Source organism: Porites lutea, chromosome 6 (genome assembly GCF_958299795.1).
Source record: "Porites lutea chromosome 6, jaPorLute2.1, whole genome shotgun sequence".
NCBI classification, from domain to species: domain Eukaryota; kingdom Metazoa; phylum Cnidaria; class Anthozoa; order Scleractinia; family Poritidae; genus Porites; species Porites lutea.
The window spans coordinates 17,678,928-17,691,427 of record NC_133206.1 but is presented as its reverse complement, the minus strand read 5'-3'; the positions used below and the strand labels follow the sequence as shown (position 1 = coordinate 17,691,427).

The window sequence follows — 12,500 nt, the reverse complement described above, 5'->3', positions numbered from 1 at the left end:
TGCTTTTGTAACGTGTACGCGTGGATACTAATAAAGTATCGGTTGCATTTTGTCTTTCTTGTGGTTTTTACTCCGCTACTATGAGGCCTCTTGTCAACTCCTTTACCATGTCTCATGATAATTGTATTGTTGAAGTCTGCATTTCATTTTTTGGTACAACTGTTCTTTGCAGCGCTTCACTAACGCTGCACAGCGCTGCATAAAAGCTGTTTATCGACCGTATGGCCTCGTGTGGCTATTTTTTTGCATCTTTACGGCAGCGCTCCTGCAGCTCTCAGTGTCGCTACCGCAGCGTTAACGCAGTCACAAAAATGCACTGCTGCAGCGAACGGAAAACAGCGTTCGTGCAACCTTTCTGCAGCGCTCGTTGCAGCGCTGTTTTAACGTCTTCTGTATCGTACGGGATTCCATGAATTCTTTGTTTGCCTGAATAACTCCAATGTTTAAGACTATTCCTCAAGGATTTCCAAAACTATTACAACATACCCCCTAGAGAATTCCATTGATCTTTGCTCACTTCCTTAACCAAAGGGGAGTGCTGATATCAATTATGCAATAGTCCATTTCAAACTGGAATTGTACATTGCAATACAGAATTTGCACATTCTCTTGGTAGTCACTTAGTATAGTGAAATGGCATAAGATTGGAATAACAGGTAATGTTGTCAAAGAAGAGGGGTCCCGGTCAACACTGGCAAAAATAAATAACAATAAGCTTAAAAATAATAATAATTAAGTATTATAATCCATTGTATGGGCCTTGTGACCTCTGAATAGGAATTCTCTTAACAATCTCTTATCCTACAACAACAGCTTTATGTCTTTTTAAACAAAAGAAGAAACGTTGAAACTGAGGGTACCTTTCATCTATGTGACGTGAACATAGATCACAGGGCCCATTGTCAATTAATTTGCAAAGCTTGATCAGCAGTTACTATGAATCGAATTTTCTACGAATTCAGTAGAACTGCAAACGACCAAGCAACATTTTAAAACTCACCTTAATTCAACTCGAGGGAAGAGATAATTGTAGCCTCTGCACACATACTGTGTATCAAAAGAGCTCATGATTTAATTGTTCACGTACCCCTCACGTACGAAGATCCATTCGGAAAAATCTTCGGCGATCGTATAACTCGGTCCCAGTCTCAGGATCGAGGAAGGGCCCTCTCGTCTATCCCTTCAAGTGACTACCATTTACTGAGGTTGCGGCTCATTTAGATCCGGTTTGAACTCCTTGAAAACATCCTTTATCCCTGATTCATATATAGCCTATATATGGTAAGTTAAATCCGGTTCCAATGATTTTCGACAGAATACGTAGCCATATCACGCAGAATAAGTAGCCACATCTTCGCTTCGGAGACCTCTTTTAATAGGTTTATATCCGTTCTTAGCAACTAAAGAAAACCATGTATGACAAAAAATTGTGATTTTTTGTTATTTGATTTATTTACTTTTTTATCGGTGACTTCTTTATTAAAGGGTAAAAGCATGTGGAACAAAAAAATTGAACTTAGGGAGATTGTATATTTACTCAGGCTAAGATTGTTACTGATTTGACTACGTACTTAAAAAGTTAAGGCCTCCGGGTCCAGTTTTTCAGCATACTTTCAGCACTGCTGTTTGGACTCTCAAAAGGCACTGCTTCCCTTTCAAGATTCTCACTGCAGGACTCGGGCTCAATTTATGATATTTGTATATATGCAATATCATGTTTTTCATGATGTTCCACATTAAATTTCGTGTTTTAAGGTTAATTCTCCTTTTAGTTGCTGACTTTATATAAATTAGTGGAAGATTACATCACTGAGGCTCTGCTCATAAACGAGTATTCTCCATTCGTCTGCTGTTTTCCTCAGCTGTTAGCTATTGAATGATGTAAACCGGGTTTGAATATTGCTGTTCTTCTTTGAACTGTGAAAGAACGGAAAAATTTTCGGCGTTAGTGCAAACATCTTTCATGCACAAATGTAACTGAATTATCCGGCTAGGGCTATACGTGAGAGGCAGACAATACTATTAAAGAAGTGGTCTAGGAACCGGTTATTTAAAATTATTATACCTAATTGTGTTCACTATTATTTTGTCTTCTCGCTGGATTACACGTAGCAACAGTTAGTTCTGATACGCAGCATATAGATTATCTATTAGTCAGTTATGAGAACAAAAGTTGAAGCTATATAGCTAGTCCTTAAAAGTGCACGCTCAATGGATGATTTTTCCAAAGTAATCAGTCATTTGTGTTCCATGCAATAAAAGAATTATGAGATTTGATTTTGTGCGAAATATCTAAAATCTTCTTAGCCTCTATTAATATTCTGGATATCCAAAATCGAATCTGAAAATTGTTCAACAGACGAAGTCTAAGACACAGAGTGGGCCTCCAGATCTGTTTGTAAGTTGTTTATTTTAAGAATAGTCTTGGCTAAGGCGTAAGCCTTCTTGACACTATAAACAACAATGGTTTAGATGTGAGGACTGGACAAATTTAAAATGGCTTAGGACGAAACACCCTCTAATTCTGTCGTAGGCCGTGAGTGCTTGATTGACACATGATAATTAAGGTAGTCGGGCCAACAAGAAAATGAAAATTGGCGTAGAATTCATAGTTGCTTCAGGAAAAAAAAGCGAACAAGTGACAAACACAACACAAGGTCGGGGAAAGGGAAGGGAATAAAAAAAAGAAAGCGAGGATTGACTAATTTTCTTACATTGTGGACCACATTAACCAATACCAAGAGAGGATAAAGGGGACAGAGAAGGTATCCCCCATACACACCTTATTCCATAGGTAATTCGTCTCGAGTTATTTTTAGAATCGGGATAAAGTTACCTCGCGCGCTGCGTGGATGTTTCGTGGAGGTTTCGCATGACTACAAGCCGTGCAAAACATGTCGGGCGAAAGGCAATGAAAGCGTAAAGAGATCGAGAGCATTTCTGAACATTGAAGCGAAATGAGTCGGCGCTCACCTGGGAAGAGGGAATCGCTGGACTCTTTGACAACCCGTGAAATCAGTCTAACTCGAAGTTGTCGTAACCTCACTGCTTTAATAAAATGAGAAATTTCGCCGGTCTATTGAAACCAGTCGTTTGTACAATATAGCAAGTAGGACGCCAAGTGTTATTTTTGTTGAATAATAAAAGACTAATAAATGTATAAGTATCAAACCAGAAATTGCTCTCTTCAAACTGTAAAATTATAAATGATCCTGAGAGAAGATTCAGTGTGTTAAGCATTTCCCTGCTGTATTGTTAGCTCTATACAGAGAGGAAGGGCGATTCTTTTTTAATTTCCATTTTGCTGACACCGCTTTAGTAGAATCTCTCTTTAGTCGTTTTCGTCGACAAACGATAGCAATATCGCTCTCCGCGTCTTCAGCCATTTTTTGCAGCGTCAATTCATGAAGGACGCGTGGCTCTGAACGTGGGTCATCCACGCGGAACACATTCGCGCTAGGTGATTGGCTGTTGTCTAATCCCCCTTGGGATCTGTGATCTTAAAAATAACTCGAGACGAATTACCTATGGAATAGGGTGTGTATGGGGGATGCCTTCACTGTCCCCTTTATCCTCTCTTGCTAATACTATTTAGTAAAATCCAACTGGTGGTCTATTATTAATGCTGCGTTCTGATTGGTTGAGCTACTACTAGGCTATATGTTTTAGCCCTCTATTAGCGAAAAGCGCCGGCTTTGAATACCAAAATAATGGCGGTTAATCTCGTTTTGCTAGCTTAAGCTGCTTTGTCTCGATATTTTTGACCAACTAGTTGTAGCTTACTAAAACAATTATTCCTCTTGTCCTCATGGCCTCTGAGTCAATAGCCCATTCGGCCTTCCGCGGCCTCATGGGCTATTGACTCAGAGCCCATTCAGGCTCGGGGAATAATTGTTAAACATTCATCAACTTTATTCCTTGTGAAGGAGACCAATGTTAATGTCAAAGCACAGGACTTGAGAAAACTCGCTTGTGTGAATGCTGGTTAAAATAATGAACTGTCTACCAGTTGTAGTTGTTGTTGTTTTATACTAACTTCTTTGTTGACGTTAAATCCGGCCTTTCTGTGCTTTGCGTGGATAACAAATAACAAAGCCCCCACCACAAGAATCAATGCTGCGGCAGCGGCGACTAAGATCCAGAATAGCAAAGAAACTCTTGAAGAGGGTGAGGTGTCTCCTGAAGTAAATAGAAATGACAATGAAAGTTAAATGAAATGGAAATACGTGGACATCATGCATCCTTACTGTTGACATCTTACCTATAGTCCTCTCCCATTAATTTCTTCCAGCGGCTTCAGCGAAAATCATACGGAGAGAAGCGAGCTGAGGGAGACATGATATACACAAGCCTTTGTACACGTGTTATTCTCCCTCGATTACTGCATTCATGTACTTATAATAGAACCCTAGTTCTCTATAAGATTAAAGTGCTCGAGCAATAAGTCTTCTCACAGTCACCTAATACAAGTAACTAGTTCAGAGGGTCAATACAATACTGGCAGTGATAAAAAATGGAGTTAATTAGTATTTCCATTCTCCCCCTGCATGAGTCTTCGTAATCACTTAGATTCAGGCAAAACTGGTGCTGTACCAGGACAAACCATCTTGTATTCTTCCATATGCCCTCTTGTAAATTTGTTTACACAAAATCAAGAAACCTTACAATAAAGAAACTTAAAATAACTTGCTTTTCGCGGAGTCAGGTTTTCCTGTTAAGGAAAGCAATGCATCCCTGGAGACGCCACTCCCCATAGCGTTTGCTGCCTTGCAGGTGTAGTTACCAGCATGATGTTCTTGAACGTTAAGAATGTGCAGCTCTGAGATTGTGCTTTCTCTTCCCTGATAGGTCTTGGCCTTATTATCAACGACTTTCAAACCATTCCTCCGCCAAATAATCGAGGGTGCTAGAGATCCTTCGACAGCACACGCAAATATCACGTGTTCACCAGGGGAGGCAGCGAGACTTGCCGGGTGGCGATAGAAAGAGATGACAGTGCTTTCTGAGGGAAAAATTGTTTCAATTTTATTAGTCGCATCCCTGAGGGGGAGGGGTAGGGGGGGGGGGAGAGGTGGATACTCTCAACAATTTTTAATCGGGGAGGCTCCGCCCAGGGGTCCAACCCCTTACCCCCTTACGCCCCAAAGTAATATTTTCTTTGAATGACACGAACACGTTTTTCGGTTGAATAGAAACAGTTGGCACCGCCGGAAAAATAACGGAAAAAAAAAAAGAAAGGAAAATCAACTTTACGAACGTATTTTACCTATAAGAGGCGAGCGGAAAGCAGACATGGATTTTTGGATTCAGCACTGGATGGAGCATGTGCACTGGAGTGGGCTCCACCTAGCGCTTCACTAAATGGGGAGGCTCTGCCCAGGGGTCCAACCCTTACCCTTTTTGACATTTTTCATCAAATAAGTGCCCCTTTCTTATACCTACTATTGACAAATGGTACTTTTATATCTTGTTTAGAACTTTGCAGCCCTTTTAACTGCTGTAAATGCACTGTTACTTAAATAGGAATCAATCGCAAAAATACAACGTTTTCACGTCTTTATAAGGCCATAGAATTAATCTGTTAGCCCTTTGAGCCCTTTCACATACCCAAATCACAGATTTCCCTAACTTTTCGTATACTTTAACGAGTAAAATCCCTACCCTTTCATATATCTGAAGCCTGATAATGATGATGATACAATGACGACGATGATGATGAATCATGATAACGATAATTTACAATAATATTATAAGATAAGGCTGAGTATCATAAGAAAAATTATATAGAACGAGGAGGGTGTTATCAGCCGAGACCAATTACGAGAGCTCCGAGAGCTCATTCTCGTAAGCAACCAGCCCTAAGTTGAGACCACTTTTTCGGTGGTCGCTTACGAGAGTTTCGATTTTATTTTCCACAGGTGCCTTCTCAGCCACAACTTGTTATCCTGTTGTTAATGTTTTGCTGAAGAAGCTATCCATGCCCTGATTTGAGTTTGTTTGGTGTACTTAAAAATCAACTCAATAAACAGCAGAGCTTGCGTCGTTAGCTGTATTTTCCTAACAGCAGTACCCGTGGTGGCTGTAAGTAAAGCTAGCCTTACCTTTATCTGGAAATGATGTCTGTGTTTTGATCACGGTTGCTTCATTAGAGTAAGCTTTCCCTACTAAATTCCTTGCGAAGCAGTTGTATTTGTTCAAGCTGTTTTCGTCATTTTTTACCAGAAGAAGAATGAGCCAGGACATTCCATCAGTTTCAACGACTGTCGCATTGGCCTGCGTAGAGTTATTCTTTAACCAGGTTACCACGGGTGGTGGTGATCCAGTGGCCTTACACGCGAAGGAAACTAAAGTAATATTTTCTTTGAATGACACGAACACGTTTTTTGGATGAATTGAAATGGTTGGCACTGCAGGAAAAATAACGGAAGAAAACTAAAAAAAAGGAAAATCAACTTTACAAATGTATTTTACCTATAAGAGGCGAGCGGAAAGCGGACATGGATTTTAGGATTCAGCACTGGATGGAGTATGCGCTCTGGGGTGTGCTCCGCCTGACCTAATTGTGAGTACTTTAGCTCCTAGCTACAGGGCACGTTTCTAAAGTAGGGACTATAAAACATAAGAGGTTTAATACGTCTTCTGTCTTACGATAAACGTTTAATGACGTTTTTGAATGGTCGATTACTAACCAAAGGCAACTCCTTACCAGGGCTATATGAGGCATTCTATCACCATCGTGGACTACCACCTAGACTTGAGACTTTGTAGAAATTGCATGTTATCATTATTGAAAAACATGCAAACAAACAAACCAAGAAAAAACTACCCATGGCAAATTAACGTGTTTGCAGCTCTTTGCCATGAAATTAGATTATAGTAACGCCAAAGCAAATTCTGGTTTTTCTACTGCGGATTCACTCCCTTGACTTCCAGCGATGAAAAGAAGGACAACTTACCTTGGCTCAAACTCAATTTTGTAATAAGTGATCTTTGCCAGCCATCCGAGTTGTTTGCTTCGCACCAGTATTTTCCTTGGTTAACTGGTTTGACAAATTCAAGAGTCAAGATCGAGAGTCCCTTGTCTCCAGTGGTGTTTGCCCTTGGTACAGGAATCCCATCCTTGAACCATGTTATTAGAGGAACTGGGAAACCTGATGCCTTACAAGTCATGCTGGCTTTACCACCAGAAGATATTAACATTTGTACTGGAGGGTTCACAGTGAAAACTGGAGGTATTTTTTCTGTAAAAATAAAATAAAATAACAAATAGAAAATAACAAACAATAAAAAAAGAAACTGATTTTAAAACAAAAATTTGAATTTTATATCAGCCGAGAAAAGGGATAGAATAAAGGGTGAACTCGTGAATGGCATTGGTGGACATTTGCGTTTGTGACGTTGGATCACCTTGACTGATTAGCCTTTAGTTATATATTTTTTTTCTGTTTGTTTTTTCGTAGAAATCACGTACACTTATTGTAATATTAAATACAGTAAAATTCAACACACCGTAAGTCAATATTACCTTTGAAATCTAACTGAATAGACCCCATTGTGCATTTCCAAGAATTCCTAGCAAAACAGGTGTAATTACCAGAATCGCTCCTTGATGCATTGTGAATGACATAGCTGCAAACCTTACTTTGCTCCCTGTCGCTTCTGCGACCACCGCAACTCGTAACTAAACGGCTATCATGGCCGAAATAGATTTGCATCCAATATGGCATGTCGTATATTGGGTCGGAAATACCATCTTTCGAAGTGTTGCTGGTACAAGTTACTGTTACGTTGGACCCTATAGGTAACACCTCTTCTTCCGGGAGGGTGTTGATGGTAAGAATAGGAGCGGAAGAAACTGTAAGGAGTTGAATTAAAGAGTGCATAGTGTTAACTATAGGTGTCTTAGAAAATTGTTGGTTATAAGGATACATAGAGGTAACAATACTTTAAAATCATTTACCGACGTGGACTTACTACAATAGGTTTACAAGATAGATTGTTTACGAACCAGCATGAGGGCCATTGTGACCATCGGTATTAAAACGGTATATTTAAAAACAAATCAGTTAAAGCCTAAAGAGTGGTAATAAATACAGTAACTTTTCAATCATTGTTCGATGTGTCGGGAAGCTCTCCAAAGGCAGCTACAGAAGGCAGTCCCACATGACCCCTGCCTGTATTATAAACCCTTTCGTCTCGAGATATATACTACTTAAAGGTAAAATGGTCATAAAAGGTCAAAAACTGTTCTCTTATATATTGCCAAAAATTGGGCGGGCGTCAAGGCCTTCGAATCCCAAACAGTTTCTTTCTTTCTACGACACTCTTTTACATATCTTTTCTTAAAGAAAGAAAGGAAAAAAAGAACAAAAATGGTACAAAAATGGTCCATACTGACCGCACATCGACGGCAAGCACAGAACGGTCTACACTAGCTAGCGCACTATCTATACCTGTATGTTGATTTTCCATCGAGGCGCACTGGGATGTTTCCGCATTATGGAAGTAGAAAAAGGCTAGGCAAATAAACAACAGCATGGCACGGCCAGCAGAAGAACCTGGAATGATTTGGAATACAAAATCCAAAATAACAAAATAAGTCAGTGTGATAAAAAAAAAAAAAAAGAAGAGCAATGAATAAAGATGTTTTTTTTTTTTAATAGCCAACTTCGATCCCAAGAGTTTCAGTTCATGATCAGTTGGTACAACGACGTTAAAACATTAGCCCGCCATATTGTTATATTATCATCAATATTAGTGCCTTCATCTAAGGATCGCAGGCTTTTTAAAGCCTGCTTCCTTTCCTTGGCTACTGTCACTATAAAATGTCGCTGTACTGGCTGATTTGTGCTACTGACTGTACGTAGTTATACTAATTAAAATAGATTGGTTTGAATAATTATTTGGTTGTTTAGTAAACAACCGTGATTCAGCAGAAACTGTTTTACGAGTTTCGACTGACTTGTAAATCAGGGAACAGTGTATACAGTTGTATGGCTTGAATGGAAAAAAACTCGCTCTGGATTCTGTCGGCATTTTTATCTTGTCAGGAATATTCTAGTTACCCTACTGATTTCCTCCTAGATGATTTTTCTAACACCTCAGTTAACAAAAACAACGGCATAAACAATGATATTGGTAAATTGTATGATTCACTTTCATACTAAAAAAATAGCTTGTATATTTAGCCATGACGAAGACTGATAAGGTTTATGGTCCAAAGTTTTCTTTTTTTTTCTTTCTTTTTTGCCCTTGAACATATGACAACAACATTTCACTATGCTCCACTGAAGAAATAGTAGAAACAAGATTTTAAGGCAGATGCTGCTTAGAGAAAACCCTAGTAAATAAGAGCTTACAGTCATGTATAAGAGCTTATAAGGAACAGTTAACTAGCCACTCAATCTACTCTCAAGCCCTGAATAATCTGTTTTGCGGCAAGCTTGTAATAGAATCGATCTGGTATTGCGAAATCATTTTTTTGTCGTAACTTTTAATAACCACGTTGTCCGTAAAGTAATTGCGAAATTTTAAAGATTTTTTGCTCGCTGCGCTTGCCGGGGTGACAAGGGAGTAACGAAGTAGGAAAACATATAGATTGAAGTTCTTACGTGATATATAGACGAAATCTTCAAACACGATCATAAAAATGAGCGTCGCTTGTTTGCCTGACCGTTAGCAATCTGATGCCCTCGCGCTTTTCTGGGTAGTTAATAATGAACAGTTCTTATTCAAACACGTCATGTTCTACCGCATTTTTGTCCATTGCGTGGGTCCAAGGTAATATGTAGAGTCTTTTATTAAAACCACAATTTTCAAAGAAGAGGAAAGCGTTTCGGTCTATCACGCCACCTGTCATTGCCGGATGCGATGCGAAAACATCCAATCAATTACAGGAAGCAAACGAAGCAAACGAGAAGCAAAAAGGTAGAAACGTTCATTCTAAATCTATACGTACCTGAAGATTCCTTTATTTCCATGGGCTTAGCCGTAAATTGGCTAAAAATGAACGGTAATGGCTCTTTCAAAAATCCTGGAAAATCGGCATCTTCTGCGAGAAAGTCTTTCCTTGTGATATTGAACCGTCATGATGTTAAGCATTGAAAATAGTCTTCAAAAGCAAATATATATGCACGACAAAACAATTGAGCATTTCGAGGGTGAAGGGGAATCGAATGACGTACTCATTATCCCATTAGTCCATTTGAAAAGTCTTGTTATTCCATAATTCCACTTTAAAAAGTAAAAACAATAATAGAAAAAGAAAAAAAAATCCTTGAAGTTCTTTTTTTTTTTTTCAAGGGCAACCGCCATTTCACAATTCCCCAGAAAGGGATGGGGGAGTGGAGAGTAGAGTATGGTTGCACTACTGATTCCAAAAACAAAATTTCGGTTACGTTGGTATTCTCATTCGGTTTTTTTCCTTAAAGTTCGATCGCAATTCATAAGTATCATCATTTGTTTCTCTATAATTTTTGTAGGAAAATCATTGGAAAAAGAAAAGAAAATTTGAAAAAGGATCAGATGATGAAAATAATAATAATAATAATAATATTAATAATAATCGATCATCTCAAACACTTTGAACATTGCCAGAACTTTTAAGATAAATAGTTAGTTGGGGCGTTAAAAACACCACATTTTAATTTTTTTTTCTCCAGAAATCCATAAACACACGTGTCGCAAAACCTGTATTTTACTGCTGTTTTTATGTAGATTTTGTAGAGTATAAGAGTTTGATATTACTCTAAATAGGCTTTTAGTAGAGATAACCACAGTGTGATGGTCTCGTGTAGATTTATAAGAGAAAATGAGGGTATAAAAACTGAATAATTTTCCCATTTTCTAAATAGGCTTCTGGTAGAGATAATTATATCATCATATCTTTGCATACTTGTCGTCTTCTAAATTGGCTTTTTAAGTAGAGAGAATCATATCAATATGGAAATTAGGATTGTATTAGGTTTCGTACCGAACTTTTTCTACTTCTAAATATAGCTTCTCAAGTTGTGTAGGTTACGTGCGCCCTAATGTGGACAGCATTCCAAAGTTTGACACTGCGAGATCAGTAATAGGCTAAGATCATAGACATCTCTATCCCTGGAGAGGCGCGCTCAGTGTAGAAAGTGACGATTGTAACACGATTGTGATTGTGGCATTGGCAGCTGAAACTATCCGATATGTTTGATAAGTTAAGTAAAGTGGGCTTTCTTACAACTTTAAAGTTTCAGTTTGTTTAGGCACTTAATCGGTCTCATTTCGTTTCATATTTTGCGTCAATCAGGCTTAATGGAGCCCAAACCCGACCTGTAACGTAATTTGAAGCCCATGAGACATTTGGGCAGCTAAGAGCACTCACATTCAACTGACGTGTACTTATTTTAAGCCTTGGCTTGATTTCCTCTTTTTTGCTTGTTTGTTTCCCTTTCTATAATTTGTCAGGTATCTTTCGTGATCATCAACGTAGACAAAATTAAAATAATTTTTATGTTGTCTATGTTATGTTAAAACTAAAGTGTGTATCCTTTTTATTATTATTATTATTATTATTGTCGAAAATGTTATTGTGAAATTGTAGACGTTAGAAATTCGGTCACCAATATTCAGTTTGCTTAGTCTAAGTTGCTCACGATTTGTCGATACAATTTGTTTATTTTAAACTAACTTTTTCTCTTATTTATCCTTCTTGACTGATAATTCATTTGGTTCAGTGGATAAGCCTTTTTACGGCTTATTTTCACTATCATTTGTATTCAACGACGTTTTATTCAAAAAGGATCCGTAGTGACATCTTAACTCTTGCCGTTTTTTATGTAACAATTTGGACAGGAAAGGTATCGCTCGGGCACACCTTTCTTTTTAAGATGGTAGTACCCCTTTATATGGCTACTTCTTGTCACGCCACTATTAAAATGATACAGCCGTAAGATGAGTCTTATTGAAAAACTTAATTGAAGGATTTTTTTGAATACCTAAGTGATAGAGGTTCCTAAACCATTTATATGCCTCTGGAGAGAAGCCTGTTAGAAAAGGCTCCCTTTTCAGCCGAAGCCTTACCACTGAAATGACCGAAAGTAATTACCCCCCGTCACCCCCCCCCCCCTCCTCCCGCAACCCCCTCCGCTGCGAACTACAATCCTCGTCACATTAAGTTGGCACACCCTGTGCAGCAACCATATTGCGGCTAGCCTGCGTGGCAAGCGTTTCTGTGCGGTTTAGGAGGAAAGAACGAGGGACAGAAGTCAAAGACCATGCTCGGTCTTTCTTTGCTCCGAAACCAAACAGAAACGCTTGCTATCTTTCCCTCCCAGTGTTTAATTTTTTTGCTTTAATTTTGTGATGCCAACTCGCAAAAAGTAACATTGAGGAGGCAGAAATATCGGAATGATTCGTACCGCCCCAACTAATGTGACGAGTATTGTAGGAAATATATTACTTTCATATCCTAGATTTCCAGTTAGTTAGCTAGAAGAATACTCAAACACTCGCATACTCAAATA

General features: G+C 38.7%; 1 protein-coding gene across 1 annotated transcript; it reads right to left on the bottom strand.

The window, feature by feature from the left end:
- Window positions 1-1,782: 1,782 nt before the first annotated feature.
- LOC140940020 (roundabout homolog 1-like) lies at window positions 1,783-7,598 on the bottom strand. Its single transcript, XM_073388882.1, has 6 exons — window positions 7,526-7,598; window positions 6,957-7,241; window positions 6,102-6,407; window positions 4,691-5,002; window positions 4,037-4,179; window positions 1,783-1,917 (listed from the first exon to the last, which is right to left on the bottom strand). Exons 1-6 carry the CDS (start codon window positions 7,551-7,553, stop codon window positions 1,870-1,872), a joined length of 1,122 nt encoding a protein of 373 aa, XP_073244983.1. The 5' UTR covers window positions 7,554-7,598; the 3' UTR covers window positions 1,783-1,869.
- Between the last annotated feature and the right edge of the window lie 4,902 nt (window positions 7,599-12,500).